Here is a 22,673-nt window from a genome sequence, read left to right as displayed (position 1 = left end):
TTCAATACAGGTGACCTGACTATTAACCTCTCTAATTCTATGAGACTGTGTGGGAGGAGAAAATAAATTCATTAGAAGAATCACTGACAGCTGCTTAGATACGGATTCCCTGTAAACACAGCCATCCACATCAAAGATCTGAAGCGGTTCGCTTTTTTCTCTCCATGGGCAGTTAAGGGGAAAGGTCTGACCTGAGAGCAGCATCTAAATATCCACACTAGAAATTTGCTGGGTAGCTCAGGGGTTCCCCTAACCAGTTGTATAAACTGGGACACCCCACTCTCGTTTTTCCATGCCTCATGAAACGCCCCATAGGAACACATATACTTTTCCGAGAATACGAGAAGTTGAGAAAGCAATGACAGTAGGGAGGTAAAAATGTAGAATGATGAGAGCCTCTTTTCCCTACCCGTTCTGGAACCCCACTCCAAAATACCCTTAATACCATTGCTTAAAGTATCATTTTCTTATGAGAGCAGCTTCTAAGATTAGATACTTCTATTTCAGGATAAAGACCTTAGATTGATACTTTTTTTTTTCTAAGCATCCATCAGAACGCAGTTCATGGCGCTTTTTTTTGAGATGTAACTGACAGCTCAACTAACATATTAGTTTCAGGTGAACAACGTAATGACCCCATATTTATATATTCTGCAAAATGACCACTCTCTCCAAACACTTTATTCGCTTGGCTTCCAGGACATGGTACTGTCTTGGTTCTCGGTCCGTTAGGCAGCCTTCCTCATCTTCCTTTCCTGCCTGAGTCCAAAGGGCTGAATCCTTGCAACTCCTCAGTCTCTAAGTGGCCTCACCAGTCCCCTTGGCACTAACGGCATTTATACGCTGAGAGCTGCCTTGTTCCTGTCCTCACTTTGCCTCTAAATCCAGATCTGAATATTCTGTCGCTTACTCAGTGTCACTTGGAAGGCTAGTGGGCATCTCAAATTGGACGTGTCCACACTGAACTCTAGATGCCCTTTCTTTTTTTTTTTTTTTTTTGGCGGTACGCGGACCTCTCACTGTTGTGGCCTCTCCCATTGCGGAGCACAGGCTCCGGACGCGCAGGCTCAGCGGCCATGGCTCACAGGCCCAGCCGCTCCGCGGCATGTGGAATCTTCCCGGACCGGGGCACGAACCCGCGTCCCCTGCATCAGCAGGCGGACTCTCAACCACTGAGCCACCAGGGAAGCCCTAGATGCCCTTTCAAATCAGCTCCTTCCCCAGTGTCCCTTTATCGGCAAATGGCAACTCTATTCACCCAGTTGCTCAGAACATAAACCTGAGTCACACAGGATTCTCTTCTTTCTTAACAAAGCCACGTCCAACCCAGCAGCAAACCCTCTTGGCTTTGCCCTCAAAATAGACCCCGAACCCAGGCTCTACTCCCTACACCCACTGCAACCACTCTCACCTAGACTATTAAAAGAGCCCCCTATGCAGGCTCCTGGCTTCTACCTAAGCACTCCTACCTTTGAAAATATAAGTTAGACCATGGGCGCTTCTCCGCTGGAGACCCTCCAGTGACTTTCATCTAATTTAGAATAAAGCCCTAAGTCTTCCCACACCTGACAGGGCATTGCCAACTCCCGTCTCACTTCTCATGCCCCTTCAGCCACAGTGACCACGAGGACACCTTGAAGCTCATGCCCTTGGCTTCGTGGCTCTTCTTCCAGACAAGCAGCACCTGCTTCCTCCCTCTCAGCTGGCCTCTGACCCTCCTATCCGAACCCCACGCACACTGCCCTTGGCAGCCCTCTCCATCCTCTTACCCTATCTTATAGGTTCAGCTGTGTCTCCAAACAGATACATTGAAGTCCTAGCCCCTGCAACTGGTGAATGTAACCTTATCTGGAAATAGGAACTTTGCAGACATAATCAAGTTAAGATGAGGTCATTAGGTATGGATACCAAGGGGGAAAGGGGGGGTGGGATGAATTGGGAGATTGGGATTGACATATATACACTAGTGATACTATGTATAAAATAGATAACTAATGAGAACCTACTGTATAGCACAGGGAACTCTACTCAATGTTCTGTGGTGACCTAAACGGGAAGAAAATCCAAAAAAGGGGGGCTATATGTACATGTACAGCTGATTCAGTCTGCTGTGCAGTAGAAACACTATACTCCAGTAAAAATTTTTTAATAAAGATGATGTCATTAGGGTGGGCTCTAATCCAATAAGCCTGTGTCCTTTCCACACAGAGGAAAATGCCAGATGAAGACACACACTGAGGGAGAAGATGGCCAAGTGACAACAGAGGCAGAGATCGGGGAGATACAGCTGTAGGCCAAGGGACACTGAGAATCGCCAGCCGCCAGCCAAAGCTAGAAAGAGGCAGGGAAGGATTCGGCCCGAGGTCTCAGCAGCAGCATGGCCCTACTGACACCTTGATTTGACTCCTATCCTCCAGGACTGTGTGAGAACTAAGAACTTGTAGCATCTTAGTTTGTGCTTGGTTACAGCAGTTCTAGGAAACGAATACATCCTGATTATTGATTTTTCACGCCGCTTATCAGTTCCTGAAATGTTACCTTTACTTGTTACCTGCCCTCTCCTATGAGAGCACCGCAAGGGCAGGGCTTTATAACCCTGTACAGGGGCAGCCATCAGTCCTCAGAACTTCTCTCACTGCTCTGGCTGGCACACTGCCCCAGTCTCTCTGTCGCCCCTAAACTTTTCTCTTTTTCAGCTCTAAGAATCAGAGATGATTTTGTATGTCAAACGTACAGACCAAGATCCTAAATGCTTCAAAACATTCATTATTTGCACTTGTGAACAATGAGAGTTTTTACAATTTTTTCATTATAAGGTTTTCTGAACTAATTTTTATCCTTTATCCAAGGAATAAATTGAGTCACAATAGTGATACCGAGTGCTGGTGAGAGACTCATTTTCAGTGTCACTCCCCTTACCTTCTTAGAGATCAGGCTGTTTTGCCCTCACATCATAATGAACCTCTTCAGTTTCCCCAGAAAGGGAACCTTCGCAGGACCGAAAATAAGCCCACGTTAGACTGAAGATCAAATTAGTATTATCAAGGGTGTGGCGTGAGATTGACAAAACAGCAGTAACAAATCAATATTTATACTTCATCATTTGCTCCCAACACTGGGTAAAAATATGTAGATAACAAAAGCTGGTAAGGACCTGCGATGCTGTCCTCTTTTATGTAAAAATGGCAGCACCATATCAACAAACACAGTGGCATGTATTCCACACAAATGCTGAAAATCAGGTGCCGTGAGCCACGTCTGGCTCTAAGTGGCATCTTGGGCCTTCTATTAACCGTTTTCATGCCTCACTTTCATGCCACAGGAGTGGCATGCCCTTCCAACTCCCACTCTTCATGAGAAGAAATAACATTACTTCTAAAAATTTAAAGCATTTTAGAATGAAGCCAGGCAAACTTTGCTGGGTTGGAGCAGATGTACACCCAGTATATGCTTACAGGGAATTCTTTTACTATTAGAAAACCTCTCCTAGAAGTGAGCGGAAAGACTGAAAGGCAGTGGGAGAAGTTGAGTCATGGGCCTGTGTCTGCAGTTTGTGCTTTGGGATGACCCAGGAATGCACCATATTCCGACTTGTTAATCGGGGCTGGCACTGGAAGGGCACCCCACCTAAGCCACTCTCAGTTCCTGGTCCCAGCCAGCCACATGTTAACTCAAACCCGAGAAAACATTCTTAACAGGCTTAGAAAAACTTTTATACTTTACTGAAGCAGATTTACTTTTCTAATTATGTGTTCAATATTTTGTTCACAAATAGTTTATACTATATATTTTACTTTTTACTTTTAAAAACAAAGCCACAGTGCTATTATCACATCTAAAATTTATCAATTATTTCTTATAAAATATTCAGTCTGTGTTCAACTTTCTGTCTCATAAATCTATACCGTTTGTATAAATTACGTTTGACAAACAGATGCTAATTGATTCAGGCAGCTGTTTGTAATCATGGTCTGGGCACACATTAGCTGGGAGAGATTCAGGAGGCAGAGGCTGAGGCTGCCCCCCGAGCCCCTGTGGCAGGCATCTTGGGTGAACTGTGTAACCAAGCGAATGGGCCACTTGAAATTATTTTGTCTGACCGTCTCTTGCCCTATTCAAAAAGTGATACCAAATACTACATTTCCATCACTTCAGCGATCACATACGAGGACCTGCCAGGAGCAATTTAATATTGTATTTTACACCGCGAACTCAGGCCAACTGCTCTCTAGGCAAAGAGGACCTGTTCCTCCCCGCCCCTCCCCAGGAGAAGCATTGCCTACACTTTATCCAGCAAGGCTCTAGGCTTAAGGAGCCTCACATTCAACTTCAAGTCCCACAACCATTTTGGACTTTGCAAACCAGAATGTGGTCTTTTTCTGGCCAATGCTTCTAGTTTCATGGGAAAGAAAGGAACTGGTCAGGACTGAGTAGTGGATGAAAGATGTGAGCCAGGGTGAGCTGGCCCCAGCGGGAAGTTGCATAACAGCAAAAGCTGCTTTTCTACCAAAACCAGCAAAAATAGTGACTGCAGAGCAGAATTCCAAGGGAGATTTCAGGATACCAGGATGTAACAGATGCAAAATATACTGCACGAATAACACCAATCGAAAAATAATGGAGCCAACCAAACAATTAAATGGCAACAGAAATATAGATAATAGACATAGAAATACAACAATACACACACACACGCACAATAAAGTCTGGCCCTGTGGTTGTGAGTCTACACAACAGGGTGGGCCCAGGACAGGTACACATTCAAAAAAGTTCAGCGGCACAAGGGCCCCCATATGGTGTACATAAATCCATGTCCTTCATCTTCTCCCCTCCAATCCGCTAAGAAGTGTAACAGCTGTGGGTTTTTGAGTCGTTTGGAGAAGGTCTGATACCCAGAAATATCTGGTCTAAGACTTAGGCACATCTCGCAGGATTCAAGCCCACGCTGGTTTATGAAACGAATCTAGGACTGCAGATGGGGGAAGAGGACTCTTCGAATTTTGCAAAAGGCTCAGTTTATGTGGCACCCGCCCTCACGAGCAGCGGGGCGAACGCCGCGCGGAGGTGGAAACGATCCGCCGCTCCCAGACAGACACGTTGACACTGGGGGCTGGACCAGGGGCTGCCTGGGGTTGTTCCGTTTGCCGGCTGCCGAGAGCTTTCCAGGAGCGCAGGAGCGCTTCTGGTGGGGATCCTAAGGGTCAGAGCAGCTGCCACCGTCCCAGGGGCTCCGAGGGGAGGTGGAGAGAGGGAGGTAAGGAGACCCTCCTGGGGTGGGGGGGCAGGTGCACGGAGTAGGGAGTGGCTCCAGGGCTGGGCCTCGGAAGGTCTGAAGTTAGAAGACCTGGAGGACGACGAGGGCTGGGGGCGGGGTGGGGGTCCGGGATCAACTCACCGTCCTCCAGCGCTTCATGCACCAGCAGAAGACCCAGCAGCAGCCAGACCTTCATCTTCAGGGCAAGGGGTGGGGCAGAGGTGCGGGGGACAGCAGGTCCGAGGCGCGCGGAAAGCGCAGGGCGAGGGCAGGGGCGCCAGGGGAGGCGGCGGGCGAGGGGCGGGCACCTGGGACGCCGCAGCTGGAGGATTCGGTTTCATGAGGAAGAACAGATTTGGGGGGAAAGTTTGGGGATTTTCCTTTTTTAAAAAAAATTCTCTGTGTAATGTAACCTCTCCTGCCCCCTGGCGGAGCCATGAAGCGCTGCGCTTTTTCCCGGCGCCGAGAGCGAGAGCGAAATGTCAATTATAGCAGCCACTCATCGAGTTCCCCCAACGCTCGGCGTTTCACGAAATTTACCAACTTCAAGCAGGCCCCGCGCAATCCTGCGGGTACTGATGGGGTCACATTTAACCGTAGCTGTCCAAACATCACCAGCGCTCTGCCCACCAGCTCAAGTGCAGCTATAATGCTCTGTAAAAAGCGCCCCTTAAGTATTTCTCTTCATTCCCAGCAGGTCTCTCACTGGCTCTCACTAACAAGACCACTGCCCTCGGTTGTCCCGGCTCTGCACCGAGCCCTGTACCTGCTGGACACGGCGTCTGTCTTGCAGCTGAGATGTGAGAGCCCTGGGGCTTCAGTGGGGAGGCTGCTCTGCCTTCAGAGGGGCCAACGGCAGGCCAGCTCCTTCCCCGGTGACTGGAAGAGGTTTTGGAGAAATTTCTCCTTCCTCTTTTATTCAGAAGTCCCATTGCCCTACATACGACTCGATTAAGCGTTCAGGAGGGACTGTGCCAGAAAACAGATCCAAGCTGGAGCGTCAGGGGCCCCTCCGGACTCCGAGAAATGGACACCTTGGCTTTCCCTCTTGTGCTGGGGCCTGGGGTTCGGTCTGCAGCTCCTGTCCCTCACTCCACACGCCCCCACGTCCTGCGGGCTCTCCCTGCCGGCTATGAGTCAAGGCCGCCGCACTTTGCCATCATCCCTCCCTCCCCGCCCCGGCTCACGATGTTACCGTCTGTCATCAGCAAGGGGTCACAGCCTCCTGGTTGGTCTCCCTGCCCCTCCTTCTTGCGCCTCAATCCATTCTTTCTCCAGCTATTAGACTGATCTTCAAATGCAACTCTCAAAAAACTCTAACCCAACTAAAAACCCTTCAAAGGCCCTCCAGCAAGGCTCCCGCTACAGAGTTCTCCGGCCCCGGGGCTGGGGGGTGGAGGCATCTACAGCTCCCCGGTCCTGCTCTTCACACCAACAGCACGCTCTCAGGGCCCTCGGCCCAGCGCCCGCGGGGGTCCACTGCTCCTGCTGCCCCCTCTGCCGCCAAGAGTCCCCTTCCTCCTTCCACCACCTGCCTGCCCTCTCGCCACCCCCAACCCCTGGCCGAGCTCATCCTACAAGGCTCAGCTCAGACCTCACCTGCTCCGGGCAGGGCTAAGCACTTCCCTAGTACAAATACTTCGTGGTAGCAGCTGCAACAAAATGCAGGACTTAGCGGTGAATCTGGTTGTGCTTCTTTCTCCTGCACCCTCCTGAGTTCAAGGGCAAACAATGCATCTTATTAAATTTTGCATCTACCACCAGTTTCTGGAAAGTAATACTCATTAATTAGGAACTTACCGTGTTCCACACAGAGCATAAAACCCCCAACATACATTTCTTGTTCCTTGTATCAACAACAAACCTACAAGGGAGGCTGTGTGGTTAGTTTCGGCCCCACTTTACGGATGAGGCGGCCCAAAGGCAGACTGGTAGGAAGTCTTAATCCAGGTTTTGTCTGACACCCATGTCTCTGGGTCGAACCCTCACTCTACCGGTTAAAATGAGCTGTTGAAATCACTAGAAGTGAAAGCTTTCCAACAGGGCCCTCCTGACCATAAAGTCACTCCTCAGAAACTCCCAAGACGGGAGGCAAGTCCTTTGTAACTTACCTGATAGGCTTGATAACAGAGAGCTAAGATGGCAAAACAGCCAGGTGGACGGAATTGCAGCCCATTCCACGGAGAGAGGAAACACACAGTCTGTTCCACCCTTTGAAGGAGTCGGGAGGAGTAGGTGGCTGCCGTAGAAGTAGCCGTGAAAAGAAAACAGCTAAAATTGTAGTGAATCCTTAAAAGCTGAACGCAGGCTGGCGTGAACGTTTCGAATCCTCGGGAGCCTCAGACACAAGGAGAGCCCAGAATCCTTCAGCAGCTCTTTCCCACAAGCCTCTGCTGGTTGTTTATTAGAGAGAGAGAGAGAGAGAGAGAGAGACCAAAAGGCACCACATGTGAAGAGAATTGGCATTAATGAGGGTTGCACTCAGCTACTCCACCTGTGTTTCCTTTTATTTCAAAAAGACCTTTTTTTTCAAAATTAATTAATCCATTAAAAAATAGTTTAAACCACCACAGAACTATATAGGACAGGAAATGATAAAAATAATAAACATACCCTTTCATGGCCCCGACCCTTCTAGCTATAAAGTATTTCATGGTAATGATGCACCATAGTTTAAATTTTGCTCCTGTTTATAGATACTTTGGTTGTTTTAAAAAACTCCTTTACAAAAAAGTGCTGCAATAACTGTCCTTATCCAGATAGCTTTACGCCCATGAGTATTTCTATAACACAGATACGTAGATAAAAATGAAATTACTCAGCCAAAGCCATGATATTCAGCAATTTTGATTAATGCTGCCAATTCAACAAAGCTGTTCCTATTTACAACCAATTCTACTTTCTTTGGGAGCCCAGGAGCCTACGCATTTCTTCCCACCCACCAGTCCTGGACGTGACTAATCTATTCAATTTTAACAACCTGGGAGAGGGGATCTCATTATGCTATTTCAATTCCTATTCCTTTTATTACTATTGAGGATGGGCATCTTATGTTTTTATTAGCCATTTGTATTTGAAAATTGAGTTCTTTTTCTTATTGCCTTACTATAGTAGAATCTTAATATGTTCTGGATAATAAGCTCTTGGGTGTTATATATACCGCAGACTTTTCTCCTAATCCTTTGCTTGTGTTTTAGTTTTGCTAATGGTGCCTTTCTTTAAGAAATACAACAAATGTTTAGCAATTACATTTTTCAGTAATTTTTTTCATGGCATCTGGGTTTTATAGCCCCTTAGATGGACCTTCTCTGCCACAAATCAGCAAATTACGTGTTCTATATTTTCATCTAAAACTTTTATAATTTTGTTGGTCTGTTTAGGCTTTAAATCCATCTGTCATTTTTTGGTTTTGGTTCACAAATTACAAATCTAATTTTATGTTTATGTTTCCAACCGGATGATGAGTGGCACATTATCATTTGTTAAATGATTGGTTCTTTTCCCATCTTTCTGAATTGACTTTTAGTGTGTATTAAATTACACACAAACATGGGTCTGTTTCAGTTTTGTCTATTTTATTCTATTGATCTTTTTATCTATACCTATAGAAACACTACACTGCATTAACTGGTACTGATTTATAGTATGTTTTATTATTTGTTTGGACAAGGGATGCCCCCATCATTGATCTTATGTTAATTATGTTTGTACATTTTCTCTTCCAGATGAAGTTTGAAATCACTTTGTTAACCTTCATAAAGACTTTGTGTTTTGATTATGATTGCATCGAATTTATATTTGGGGGAAGAATGGTCATATTCACAATATTAAGTCTTCCTATCCCAGAATGTGTCATAAAGTTATATATATTTCCATTTGTTCAAGTCTCTTTTTATGTCCCCATTATATTCTATAATTGGTGAATGCTGGTATTAGGACAACAATTTTGAAATTCTGTAATCCCAAGCCTGCATTCTTAAGTGTATTTCATGTCAAATATACTTTAGCTAAATTTGGGCTACCTATGTGTGTGTGTGTGTGTGTATGTGTATAGACGTGTGTGTGTAGTTACTAGTTAAGTTATAGTTAAGCACTTATATAGTTATAAACACATAGTTATATTTTTTCCATGTAAGTCTTATTTGTTAATTGTTAAACTTAGTTCTTATTTTTACTCGCTTATGTATTTGTTTTACTATTATGAATGAAATTTTCCCCCATTATATTTTCAAATTGGTTAACTGGTATATAGAAAATAATTTTGGAATTGTATTTTCCCAAACTTCTGTCACATATACTGTAGCTAAATTTACATGTCTAAACTTATCCTAGGTCTGTGTTATGGTCTGAGTTGTGTCCCCCCACTTCCCCCCAAATTTAAATGTTGAAGTCCCTCACGGACACAGAGAACAGACTTGTGGTTGCCAAGGGGGAGGGAGGTGGGGGAGGGATGGAGTGAGAGTTTGGGATTAGCAGGTGCAAACTATTACATATAGGATGGATAAACAATAGGTCCTACTGTATAACACGGGGAGCTATATTCAATATCCTGGGATAAACCATAATAGAAAAGAATATAAAAAAGGATGTACATATATATATAACTGAATCACTTTGCTGTACAGCAGAAATTAACACAACATTGTAAATCAAATATACTGCAATAAAAAAAATCGATGTTGAAGTCCGAACCTCTAGTACTTTAAAATGTGGTAAATTAAAGAGGTAATTAAATAAGAGTAATTAAAGAGGTAATTCAATAAAATGAGGTCATTAGGGAGGATCCTAAACCAGTATCACTGGTATTCTTATTTTTAAGAAGAGGAAACTTGGATACAGACACACACACAGAGGGAAGATCGTGTGAAGATTCTGGGAGAAGACAGCCATCTACAGGCCAAGGATCTGGGCCTCAGGAGACGCCAACCCTGCTGACATCTTAATCTCTGACTTCTAGCTTCCAGAACTGTGAGTAAATACATTTCTGTTGTTTAAGCCGCACAGTCTGTGGTACTTCGTTATGGCAGCCCTAGGAACTAATGCAGTCTGTTGGGATGGGAGCGAGGGTTACAAGAGATATAGGGGCTTTCCAGGATTGTCACAGGCTTACTATCCTTGAATGAGACAATCACAAGATGCCTCCAAATCTGAAAAATGAAACTGCCAAAGTTGTATTTTTTTATAGGTTGTATTTCACTAAAAAATCCATCTGCTTTGTCTCTAGGGTGAGAAGGAATTTTATTATTAGATTCTCTGTTTGCATTCATCTTCTCCATTCTTTCTCCAACAATTGCTGTAATATTGGCCAATTAAAATAAGCATTGCCTTACAGCTGTAAGTCAAATGCTGCTTGAAGCCTGGTTTCCTAAAGCATGATCACTTTTTGTATGCTTGTGTTTGGTCACCGTAATGGACCCTCTTATTCAGTCTAAATAGTTTTCAGTTGACCTCTTGGGTTTTTAGATAAACGATCATATAACCTGCAACAGGCAGTTTTTCTTTCTTTCTTAACGGATGCCTGCCTGCTCCGTCCAGCACACTCTTACACTGGCCTCTAGTGTTTGCAGTCCACTGACCCTCCAACCTCATGAAGCGTGGGGTGGCTCAGCGATGGAACAAAGCAGGGGGTCCAAGCCTCCCGTGAATCATCAGCAACTTCCTGATGCTGGAAAAGAGGAGCCTGACGACACAGAACCAGCCTCTTAAAAACAGCCTTTAAGTGTTGAATCATTATGTTGTGTACCTGAAACGAACATAATAGTATGTGTCAAAAAAATAAATAATTGAAAATGAAAATAAAACTGTGTCCAGGGAACCACTGTCGTACTTGGGAGGGCACAGCTTTATCCTAGCGACAGTGCGTCATCACCTCTCTCCAAAGAGCAAGGGCAGCAGCCCCTGGCATTGGCTTAACAAATGGAGACTTGGAGAGAAAACGGGAAAATAGCAGAAGGAGAAGCAAAAATCAGGAAATGGGAGAGCGAGATCTCCCGGTGTGATCCAGGGGTGGGGAGCAGGCTGCGCTTATAGACTTACGTCTGTAGAAACACATTTCTTTTTGTGTGTGTGTGTGTGTGGTACGCGGGCCTCTCACTGCTGTGGCCTCTCCCGCTGCAGAGCACAGACTCCGGATGCACAGGCTCAGCGGCCATGGCTCACGGGCCCAGCCGCTCCGCGGCATGTGGGATCCTCCCGGACCGGGGCCCGAACCCGTGTCCCCTGCATCGGTAGGCGGACTCCCAACCACTGCGCCACCAGGGAAGCCCTAAGGTGATTTTTTAAATTAGCGTTTTAAGGTTTGAGCAGGCGCTAACGTTAGTGGTTTTAAATATAGCTCTGAGAATCTCATTCTAGTATAAATGCTAGACATTTTCGATGCTCTCAGATCCACTCATCAAGAGACACCATGGAGTAAGGTAAGGATCCCAGACCCCTGGTCTACTTAAAATGGGCCAAGAGAAATTACTCTCTCCTAGCTCCAGGATATGGCATGCTGTAAAGACGTTCCACCTGTTGGCTAGTTACGAGAACCTCTAAATGGCTAGGGGAAGACAGACAACTATCAGCTAAAATGTAAATGACTCGAAAACCTCCCTCCTCTCCTTTCTTTACTCAGTGGTGTCCTCCTTCCTGCTTCAACAGTCCTGTGCCTATTTGCTTTCTCCTGCTTACTTGCTCTAAATGCTCACTTTTTGAAAAGCATCTGCTGTCAGTCATTCACAAGTTGGGCCAATTTTAGTCAATGTTCCAAGAATATTGACATTTTAAGTCTGATTTCTTCCAGGGCAGTGAAGCTCTTGGTTTTTGCTTGAAGAAATATCAGGCATTAGTGAGTGGATGGGGGAAGATCCTGGAGACCTGGAGACTCAGCCTCTGGGGAACCCCAGAAACCTGAATCAGGAGGATGCTGTGGTCCTTGTAGGTTAGGGAATGCAGAGCCCAGAAATGAGCTTGCTCTCCATCATGGAGATTTGGCCCTACCCTGAGCTGTATGGTTCTCCTGGGTAGGGAAGTCTCTGTCTTGTGTTTCTATCTTCATGTTGACTGCTCCAGTCTTAGTAGAGAGTAACAGGGATTCTTTACCAGAGACTATGACTTTTGGAATCTCTGATACCTAAAAATATCAAAGAGTTGGCTGTGAATCTGTTACTAAGAAAGGTTCAGGTAAGTAAATCAGTATTGAGCTGAGTTTCTTTCCAGACTGTTTTACCCATACTTTGACCTACTTTAAAAGACAAGTTGAGATAATGTGATAATGGTGATTTTATGTCCTTTGAGAATTTTTTGGAGATATTTTCTGGGATGAATGAATCACTCTTTCCACACAGACAGATGGGGACTTACCAGCACAGTCAGCAATCTACTGGCTTCCTAAACTGGAAGTCTATCAGTGGCCTTCTTTAAAGAACACTAAGGAGATGGTGGTCCTATCTCCAGAAGTTCCTGGCTGGACCCACAGCCCGACAACTGGGGTCTTGTCATCCCAAGACCCCACTCAACAGAGGCAGCTATAGTTGCTCACTCTTTGCAGCCTGATCCCATGGTGCCAGCACAGAGGCGGGGCCTCAAAACCTAGTTAACAGTACTAATCAAGCCAACAAGTAGCTAAATTAGGTTTTAGGCTTCTATTTGGGAACTACTTTGCCGTGTTAGCTTGGTTTTCAATGCAGGCTAAATTGATACTAAAGCTTATTCAATTCACCATGGTGTTCCCTCCAATTTATAAAAGCCAATAGCAATTAAGTGTGTACACAATGACATTTCAAAATTAAACAAGCTAATTTAGGAGATGTGCAATTTTAAGTAACTTAGAGCCACGTTAGAAAACTCTTTGACTCCTCCCTCCCCATCAAAGGGTAAAGAGGGCTGAAGTTGGTAAATATTTATTCACTATACCGTACAAAATTTCTGTTAGTTATATGTAACTGATCGCCAATTACTAAAAGCTATGATTTGGTCGGAAGAATATCAATGGCCTTCTTTTTTTTTTTTTTTTTTTTTGCGGTACGCGGGCCTCTCACTGTTGCGGCCTCTCCCGTTGCGGAGCACAGGCTCCGGACGCGCAGGCTCAGCGGCCATGGCTCACGGGCCCAGCCGCTCTGCGGCATGTGGGCTCCTCCCGGACCGGGGCACGAACCCGTGTCCCCTGCATCGGCAGGCGGACTCTCAACCACTGAGCCACCAGGGAAGCCCCTCAAGGGGCTTCTTGCAGACAAAAGCAATGTCAAAGAGATTGGTCCATTAAATAAATGGCAGTTGAAGTGGTAGGATCTCAGGTGTGTGGTCCTGGGGTGGCATGCTTCAGGCGCAACTGATATTATTTGGAATGTGCCATGAGGATTGAGTATATGTGGAGACATCTCTTTTATTTTATAGGACGGTATTCATACGGTAGGCTGCCAGGTGAATATCCTCAACAGTAGATTTGTTTCCATTTAGATTGTACTATTGATATATTTCTGAGCTGTAAAGCTTCCTAAATAAAAAGGCAGTTTAAATTAGGTAAGTGTGAAATGTATGCTTTTGGTAGGTGAGATACATATGCATACCACACTATTATAAGTCGTATTAAAATTTATTTTAAAAATACATGGTCATGTTAGAAAGCATATTTTACAGTGGTAAAGCAGCAGCAGTTTGTATTCATTACAAATTCTAAAAAATAATCCAACTTTATAAGTAATAAGGAACACTGATTATCATTAAAGACATTTAAATTTAAAGTTACCTACTACACAAAAAAATCTCTATATTCGCCCAAGACCAATGTATCTGTTGGTTTTTACAGACATAGAATTTCTGCAGGGCTTTAGGCCCTATCAACAGCTTCTATTAAGTACAATGATAACAAAATAAAGCAATGAAACAATTGGGCACCAAAGATGAAGAGCCTGTTAACCAGGCACGGGCCAGAGAAACCTGTCCTGTTGGCAACACAAGGTTCTTGACCAACTGAGCCGAGGCCCACGCACTTTCCTGCCCAAGGCTCTTAGTGCTGGTGCAGAAACTGCAGTGGTGCCAGTTCCGGGAAGCAGCCATCCTTTCCATGAGTCATAGAGGTTCCTTGGTCCTTATCATTTACCTTGTACTCATGGGCTATTTGGGGCTGAAATTAAGGACCCCAGACTACCTTAGTTTCATGTGAAGTCTTTCACTTCCTATCCTACCCTGTCATCACAAGCCCCCACCAACGGGGTAGCTATAGACGCTCATACTTTGCAGTCTGCCTGACCCAGGGTCTTGGTTATGAACCCCATGGAGCTGCTGTCAGTGGTCAGTGAAGGCTCTTTAAGGCCAGAGATTATGGCAGTGGCTTCAGCCGTGATGAATAAAAGCGAAGACAGTGCTCCCAGCAAACAGGGTTGCCATTGGGTTGAGCCATAACAAAATGCATTTGAAATGAACATGACTAAACTGTGTACATACGAACAATAATGAATGTTATGAAAACCAACCACTAAACCAACAACCACAACAGTAACAGATCAGGCCTCTCAAAATTCAGAAACCAGAAAGCCATTAAAAAATGTTTAAATATGATATACAAGGAGATAAAAAAAAACCTCAGCTAAACAACAAAGTCAAGCAACCTCATTTTCACATCTACGTGTCTGAAAAATGACCTGTGATGGCATTAGTTCCTACATGAACTTTGGTACTTCTTCCCTTGATATTTTAGGACAAGTTAGAAAACGTAGGTAGAAAATATACAGAGAAGGCACTATTTTGGCACTAGTCAAAAACCAAAAACAAACCAAAAAACCCAGTTAATCACAACCCCCCAAGAAATTCACACTAATCATGTGAATATTAATAGTCCATGATGCACACTCTAAACCCAATCCTTTAAAATTCTGTGGACATTGTGTTTTTAGTTTGAATTGTACTGTCGCTTGAAGCACATCAGGAGAAGCCCAGACAGAGAACATCAGAAGCAACATCACAGGTAAGTCAGAGTTGGAATCTTGGCACAATTTTATCATGTGGTTTATAATCTCAGAATGTGCTGATCTAAGAGGAAAAAAAAGCTAAGACTAAACTGCTCCCTCTGGCACTACCAGCATTGGCGGGCGATTACTCTTCCTTATTCTCCCTGCATTCAAATATGTTTCGAAAATAGTTTGGTAAATACAAATTCTAATTCAAAAGATTTTAACGTCTACCTGTAAATACCCAGGACTTAGAAGATATTTTGGCTAATATTTAAAATAAAAGAAGTTTAAAAATCTTTTATTCAGAAAAATTTGAAGAAGACAGGCCCTTGTCTTTTAAAGGAAGGCAGTTCTGAAACATATTTTCTACCAAGTGTGGTTGATGACAGTAAAGTTTTATAGATATCATCATTAGTTTTTCATTAATGTATATAATACCTCAAATGATGTTTTGGTCTTTTCTTGATAGTCATCTCTGGGGAAAATGTGATTAAGCAGTACTCTGTTTCAGCATACATCAGAAGTTCTAAGTTTTCTCATAAATACTTTTGAAACTTGGATTTGCATAGCTACCTAGTTAAATGTAGGGTAGGCATGGCCTTTGTATGTTATTCACAAATCATCTTTCTTTTTTAAGAGTATAAAATAAAGGTGCTATTATTAAAGTCTTTCACTGAGAATATTCAGAGAGCATATTTCCTAGGGCAAAAAAGAAAGGTAATTCAAGCTGTTTTTACTCAGTCACAATTAAGAGAACGTATATGTATTTTTTAATTTCTGAAAAGGACTTTATATAAGTGTGACTGATTACTAGTAAAACCTGTACAGAACATTTTGGCAATCCTAGGAAAGTAAAAACAAAATTTTGTTCAAAAGGTTATAAATTCAAATGCAGGGACAGAGAGGTGATAAAAGACCTGGTAGTACTGGCTTTTCCTAATAAGCACAAACCAAGACAGAAATGTCAGAAAAGGTGCAGCAGAAGCAATAAACAGAAATCCCCCAATGCCCCCGCCCCCAACTCCATTTCAGATTATAACGCTCCCGGTATAATGTACCAGACTTCAGTGATTTCATATTAGAAACATTATAAATATATCTTTCTTAAAGAATCTATCTATAGAAAATATTACACATATAAAATCGCTATATATTTCAAAATAGTTTAAAACCTAAAAATTTTGCATAAGCATACCTATCAATATAAAACATTATTTTTCCTCCATCAGTTGGGTTTTTAAAATCTAGACAACAGTATTATTTCCAAACCCCATCCTAAACCCAGCTGACTTCTACACTGACGTTTGAAATATACACACACATATATATACGTGTATCTGTACACACTCACATACATACGAACATACATTTGAGTTTTCACAGAAAAAAAGCATAGTCACTGACAAAGCATCTTTTCATAGATATTTGTATTTGTAAAGTGTTTCAAGGTAGAAAAATAATTTTTAACTAAATTCTGCTCCTAATTGAACACAGTGGGCATAATAGTTTTAGCTGCCTGTCATGTTCTGAACAAATTTCTTGATATTGTTACAGTAAAAGTTTTAATATTCACATATGAAATTCTTCATGTTCCCTGTGTGAAGGGCCTGTTCTAGGATGATTTCAGAAAAAAAGGCTTCTCAGGATATGGCAAATAACAGCAAGGACTTATGATTAGGCCCACAGTGCTTACAGAAATACTCTACCCCTTGCATAGCCAACTCTTCCTCTCCAGTAAAACATGCAGCTTAAAAGAATTCTGGGCTTCAGATTTTACCGTGTGCACCCTGGAAATTGTGGAATGTTAGTACTGAGTCCTATGTCAGAGATGCTACAACACTAGCAGCCAGAAACCCAGGCCTTCTACCTGTTTATTGGATATTTAATCACAATAAACTCCTCAACAATCATAACTTGCTTTTTAATGAAAAAAATAAAGTGACATCTCTTGGAAAAGCTGTCAGAAAATAAATGTTTTCCTTGCCTTTGGAGTAAGCGGGTCACCTGGGCTTGATAATGTTCTTCCTGGAAATAGAACCCATACATATGTAAGTGTTTAGACTCAGTCTCATCTAGTGAACCATATAATTATTTGTAAGAAAAATAATTAATGAGAAGCAAAACACACTGCAGATAAGTAGTCCACTATTAGAGAACCCTATAAAGTAAAATACAGTAATTATAGAATCTTACATTTAAAAACAAACTATTTACTCATACAAAGGTTATTGTGTTTCTATGGCTTTAATTCAATTTGGTTAATTTTTCAGCTTGACGTTTTAAACGATCATGTATTTTACCAAAATATTCTATTCCCCGACCACTGATGGGTTTTTGTAGAATACTAGAGCTTGTATCAATTGGTTTAGTGTGGTCATTTAAAAATAAATGAAATAAAAAGTGCTAAACGATTTATGGGATGGGGGAAGAAAAACATCCCTGTTTCCAAAAGAAACATCAGAGGCAAATTAGATCTGAACCCCTAAAATTGGGTCAAATGCCCTTAAATAACCGAATAGGCACTTTAAAATCAGAATAGGGGAATTTTCGTTCCTTGTATCCCTTCATTTTTTCCTTCTTTTTTGCATATAGTAGAAAGAGAATTTGCTACTGAGTTAGAAAAAAAAGTTGAACTGTGATTGTTTATTAAGTAATGGAAAAAAGTATGAATCATTCCACCAATTGTGTGATCTGGGAGATTCTACTGGCTTATTTTAACTGACTTTTAAAACAGGGGTGCTTGGGGTCTACTTGTCCAAGCACAAGTCTACTCTGATCTTCAAACATATCCTTATCTCTGCCACTTACATGAGCTTCCTGCCCATGGGGACCACGCTCACTCTCTAGCACAAAGGGTCCCAAGTGGATCACACTACCTCTCCCAAGCCTCTGACTGGACTGGGACAGGGCAGGGGGGAATATATCATTCACAGAAGGTGAAGGCCTCACATTTAAGGACCACTGTTCTCAAAGAAGACAGCAGTTCAAAGGGGTGCCTGACATCTGATGACACAGAGGGCCACTCCTGCCCTGCGCAGCCCGGCAGACACGAACACTCCTATTGGCGAAGGTTTTAGCAAACTGTCACACCTCACGGAAGAAAAATCTGTACTAAACCCACTGCTGGCATTTGTAAGTTGTAGAAAAGGCTCATTTCCTATCCCCTCCTCTTACTCCAGACCAATGACAGACACTGTGATGGGTAAATGCATTTTTAGCATGTTCTAACTTGACATTAATAAAGCCTAACAAGGAAAAGCAACAGCTATTTCCCCAACCACACCCAGCACATACAAAATATTTTTCTATTCCGTGATTATCTCCATTTCAGTATGTGCAGTATATGCTACCGATTAATGACAACACTGGAAAAATGCAATACAATAATAGTAAAACACCAACAACTTTTAACATTGATATTCCCCAACATATACAAACATACACACACACACTCCCACAATCCCACTATTTGGGGGACATTCATCACCGAGGAGCGAGCTCAGGGTGTTTTCCCTGGATGCATAATTCACCATCTGAGGAGGTGCTGTCCAGGTGAGTAAGTATAAATTAGGGTGAACTGTGTCTGCAGCAAACCGATGACAACCTAGCATGACGATGACGTCCGTCATGGTTCACTCCATGTAGGATATGTACGTGAAGACTGTGGACCAGTTCTGCTCGTGCAGGTACTAGCATTCACTTGTCTTTTCATGGAATATGAAAGGTAAACTCAGGTTTCTTTGGTGATGGTCATTTGCTTGAATGGCAGATTTTTCTTCTGTTGCTGCATTAATGTTGTCTGAATAAATATCTTCATCGTCATCGTCATCCCTCGAATTACCCTCCAGGCTGTGTCTAATGCCATAAGCGAAGTAAATCAGGAAACCTTTTAGAGAAAAAAATCAGTGTCTTAGGTGTGTCAGAAAATGGCTGTTTGTATATGGAAAATTTAATACAGAACTTAATAGTGCCTTTTGCCTTCTCTTTCTGTGCTGTTTCAGAAGGACAGAATGCAAGTACAGGATATCCCATAAAAGGTCCCTGACAAACATCTTCCCAATAGAATGTGCTTCTTCCTTTTAACCTGCAATCTTTATATGCGTGGTTTTTTCAATAAATATTTTTCAGATGTTTATGTAGAAAAAAATTTTTTTTTACTTTCTCAACACTCAACACTACACTAAACAAAAGGATCTGTGGGGAAAAATCTCATATACATCCCCCAAAACAAGTGGCGGGTTAACAAAGACACAGTCGGATATTTTGGAAAGCATGCCCTGTGTGAACAGGAAACACGGGTGTGCCTTACACACGTTACTGTCACCAGGAGAGGATGAAAAACTGTGTACTAAGCCGACTGTTTATTATCAGCCATGCTGACTGGGGATCAGAGGGAAACGTTTGAAGTATTCTCGCAAGATATGTAGGCATTTTGCTGTATTGTAGCTATATTTTAAAAAATTGGTTGAGCGTTTTGGGTTGATGTGAAATGCATTATAATTTTCCCATGTAAAATCATGGGAAGCAGGCTACCAATGAGTATTTCGCTAAGTCCAGTTATTAGGAGTGATTCTATTTCCTCTCGTGTCCTTCGAGGTTTGAAGATCCAACCCTCCTTGTCCTCAAATAAAGGTACTGTTATCACCATTTTACAAAGAAACTGAGGCACAGAAGCAGGGGTATAACATGGCCTAGGTGACACAGCTAATACATGGCAGGGGTGGATTGAAACGTGGAGAGCCTGGCTCTGTAGTTCATGCTCTTCACCAAGGTCAAGTACATGATTAAACCTCAGTGAGCTACAACTTGAAGAAAGAAGCAGTGGCTTTTGGAAAGGCAGGACGGGTAGAGAAGCTCTCCACCAGATTACAAAGAGATTCTTCTGGGCTCAGAGTAGGGGAGAGAGTTCTATGGTCCTGTTCCCCGGGGCTTTGGGCTCAGCTTCCTGGCAGCACCTGGGGAGGTGGCGCGATCACAAAGGAATGGCTTTGTGGTACATTATGGAGGGCAGAGCCGACGGGCAAGTGATTCCCGTCAGGATCCTGGCCCTGATGCAACAGAGCCACCTATCAGAAGCGGCCACAGTGACAGAGAGAATACTCCAGAGTAACCTGCGTGGAGGGATAGCCTTTGATGCACCCCAATTCCTTGACACAGTGTCAGATCCCCCAAATATGGGCAAAACTCTAGTGTGGGGATGGGTGGGGATGGGCAAAACTGACTAGGTTAAATCTCCTATCAACTCAAGTGGGTTGGTGGCTTGAGACTGAAAGTAAGTTAATTTACAGCCACAAAAGAGATTCATTCGTTCATAATAAGAGATTCATTCTTATTAAGCCAATGGGAGGACTGTCAAAAAGCATCAACTCTCAAACTCCTCAGGCCACCAAAACCAACGCAGACTTAGCTCTCATTTCTCACTGCTTCACCTTTCAGCCACTTCAGTTCATATTTTTAAAGACAGTTGGTGCTCAGTGCTTTAGTTACAACAAAGTTAAACTCTTCATTTCTAAGTCAATTTTCACATAGGAAACTGAAGAAGTCATGATGGAGAACAGTGCAGAATAGATATAAATAAGCTCACTTATGTTGTTTAATGCCAAATTCCACCCCAAGGCATTCTGATATCAGAAAAGAAATTTCTTGATATAAGCACATTCAAAATGTTGCCAGAAATCCACTGGTACTCTGGAAGGAACTGGCTTTGGAATCAGACTCTAGGGCTGCCATTTGCAATTTAGATCCCTTGACTTTTAGGGGCTTCATTTTTCTCACTCAAGAAGTTAGAAAAAATAGGACCTATAGAGTTTTACAGGGCTACTGGGAGAACTGAATTTTCCAAAAGTATCTGGAAAAGTAAGCACTCAGATGTTCTAAAAATTGGGAAAGGAAGAAACTGAAAAAAAAGTCTTTATTTCTAGGAAGGGGGAGTGGATGCATTTCTCTAATCACAGTGCATGACATTGGAAAAAGAGAGCCCACGTTCAGAAAGCAAAAACATCAAAAGACCTACCAAGCGCCATCCAAATGCTAAATCTGATCCAGGTGTCTGCACTCAACTGGACCATCAAGTAAATGTTCACCAGGATGCTGAAGGCTGGCAAAAATGGTAAGAATGGAACCTAAGGGGGGAAATATCTTCTTAAATATACTCAAATTTTGAAAGCACATTCCCCAAATTATTTCGACATGGTGGCAACTAATTTGACATACATACTTTCACACTGCGTCAGTAAGTTTATATTCTCACAAAAAGGACAACCTGAATAAAGGCCACTCATCTTGAGAATACTAAAAGGAGCACCATATTTCACATTGTTTACTGCAGCCCAAAGCAACAGAGGATTTATCCAGCCCGCTACCACCTGCATCATCACCAAGATGCGATTGGCTTCAAGGTTTAGTTTACTTTAGGGTGTACCGGTTTAGTTCAGATATCAACAGGGCATGCCTCTGGAACTGGCTACTCATGGTATCTCAGGGGGATCCTACTCTTAGTTCAAATGGGACAAGATAATTTCACTTGCAGTGGAAGGGCTTTTGGTGGAAATAATCTTCCTGGGAGGGTACTGAATTTCCAAAATAAAATATTCTAGTTATTCCTCTGATACTTCAGAATATCGGACAAGAAATTTGTTTACTATTATATAGAATAATGTGATAGGGGCACATTCAAGTTTTTGAAAAGAATATTTTAGACAAAAAGGAGCATCTCAAAGAATTGTGACACTCTTGTTCATTGGTTAACGTCATCAGAAGTGCTTTTTTTTTTTAAAGAAACAATTCACAAAAACTAATGTACAAGAGAAAATGTGCATAATATTTAGGCAATCCTCACGACACGTACCATAAAGGCTACTTTTTGCTGATTCTGAGGCTGCCTCCAAATGATGAGCACGATGGCAACGCAGAGAACAAGCAACAGTACAAGAAGAGCGAGGCTCCACGCTTCCAGCCTGGCAATCGTGTGGACTCCGTGCGTGGTCAAAATACTCAGGCCCAAAATGAGAAATGCTGCAGAGGTGACATGTTCGGGAAACAAAATCAGCACACGCCCTTCACTCAGACCCCTATGTTCAAAGAGTCTATTTTGATAAGACATCAAGTTCTTTCTAGATCTGCTCTGCCAAATACTAAAATTCTTCATTTTTATTCTGGGAAGAAATGGTTAATTTCTCTGATTTAAGAAACACAGCTCGCTTACTCATGACTGTCTCCCCTTAGAAGCCAGCCTCCCCTCTGGGCACTACCATCTTGCCTTTTGGCTCATGGGCTACAGTCTCAGATGAGATCACGTGGATTGATGGGATGTTGTCCGGGGTGGCTACTTCCCTTTTTTCAAATGGGAAAAGCAGGTCTGTTCATGTTCAGCTGTTGTAAACACTGACTGTTTATGTAAACAAATAATATATGATCTGCACCTTTTCTCCCTATTTCAGAGAGCGACATCACTGCCCACCCACCCTTCTCTGACCATCAAGTCTGCA

At 42.9% G+C, this 22,673-nt stretch overlaps 2 protein-coding genes across 4 annotated transcripts in view; both read right to left on the bottom strand.

Moving 5' to 3' along the window:
- PDGFRL (platelet derived growth factor receptor like) overlaps positions 1-5,606 on the bottom strand; it is a 47,239-nt gene extending 41,633 nt beyond the window's left edge. The window contains exon 1 of one of the 2 annotated variants that reach the window (XM_060001165.1): positions 5,396-5,606. In XM_060001165.1, the coding sequence (XP_059857148.1) occupies positions 5,396-5,450 (55 nt within the window). In that variant the 5' untranslated portion in view covers positions 5,451-5,606. The remainder of the gene's footprint in view (positions 1-5,395) is intronic. The other variant, XM_060001164.1, reaches the window with a different exon arrangement.
- Positions 5,607-13,810: 8,204 nt separating this feature from the next.
- Positions 13,811-22,673, bottom strand: part of SLC7A2 (solute carrier family 7 member 2) — a 74,250-nt gene continuing 65,387 nt past the window's right edge. For both annotated transcript variants that reach the window (XM_060001268.1, XM_060001269.1), the window contains exons 10-12: positions 22,034-22,200; positions 21,200-21,308; positions 13,811-19,072 (exon numbers count right to left, since the gene is read on the bottom strand). In XM_060001268.1, the coding sequence (XP_059857251.1) occupies positions 18,876-19,072; positions 21,200-21,308; positions 22,034-22,200 (473 nt within the window). In that variant the 3' untranslated portion in view covers positions 13,811-18,875. The remainder of the gene's footprint in view (positions 19,073-21,199; positions 21,309-22,033; positions 22,201-22,673) is intronic.

Source organism: Delphinus delphis, chromosome 21 (assembly GCF_949987515.2).
Source record: "Delphinus delphis chromosome 21, mDelDel1.2, whole genome shotgun sequence".
In the NCBI taxonomy this organism is placed as follows: Eukaryota; Metazoa; Chordata; class Mammalia; order Artiodactyla; family Delphinidae; genus Delphinus; species Delphinus delphis.
Note: the sequence above shows the minus strand (reverse complement) of the source record. Positions and strands in the feature narration are given on the sequence as shown.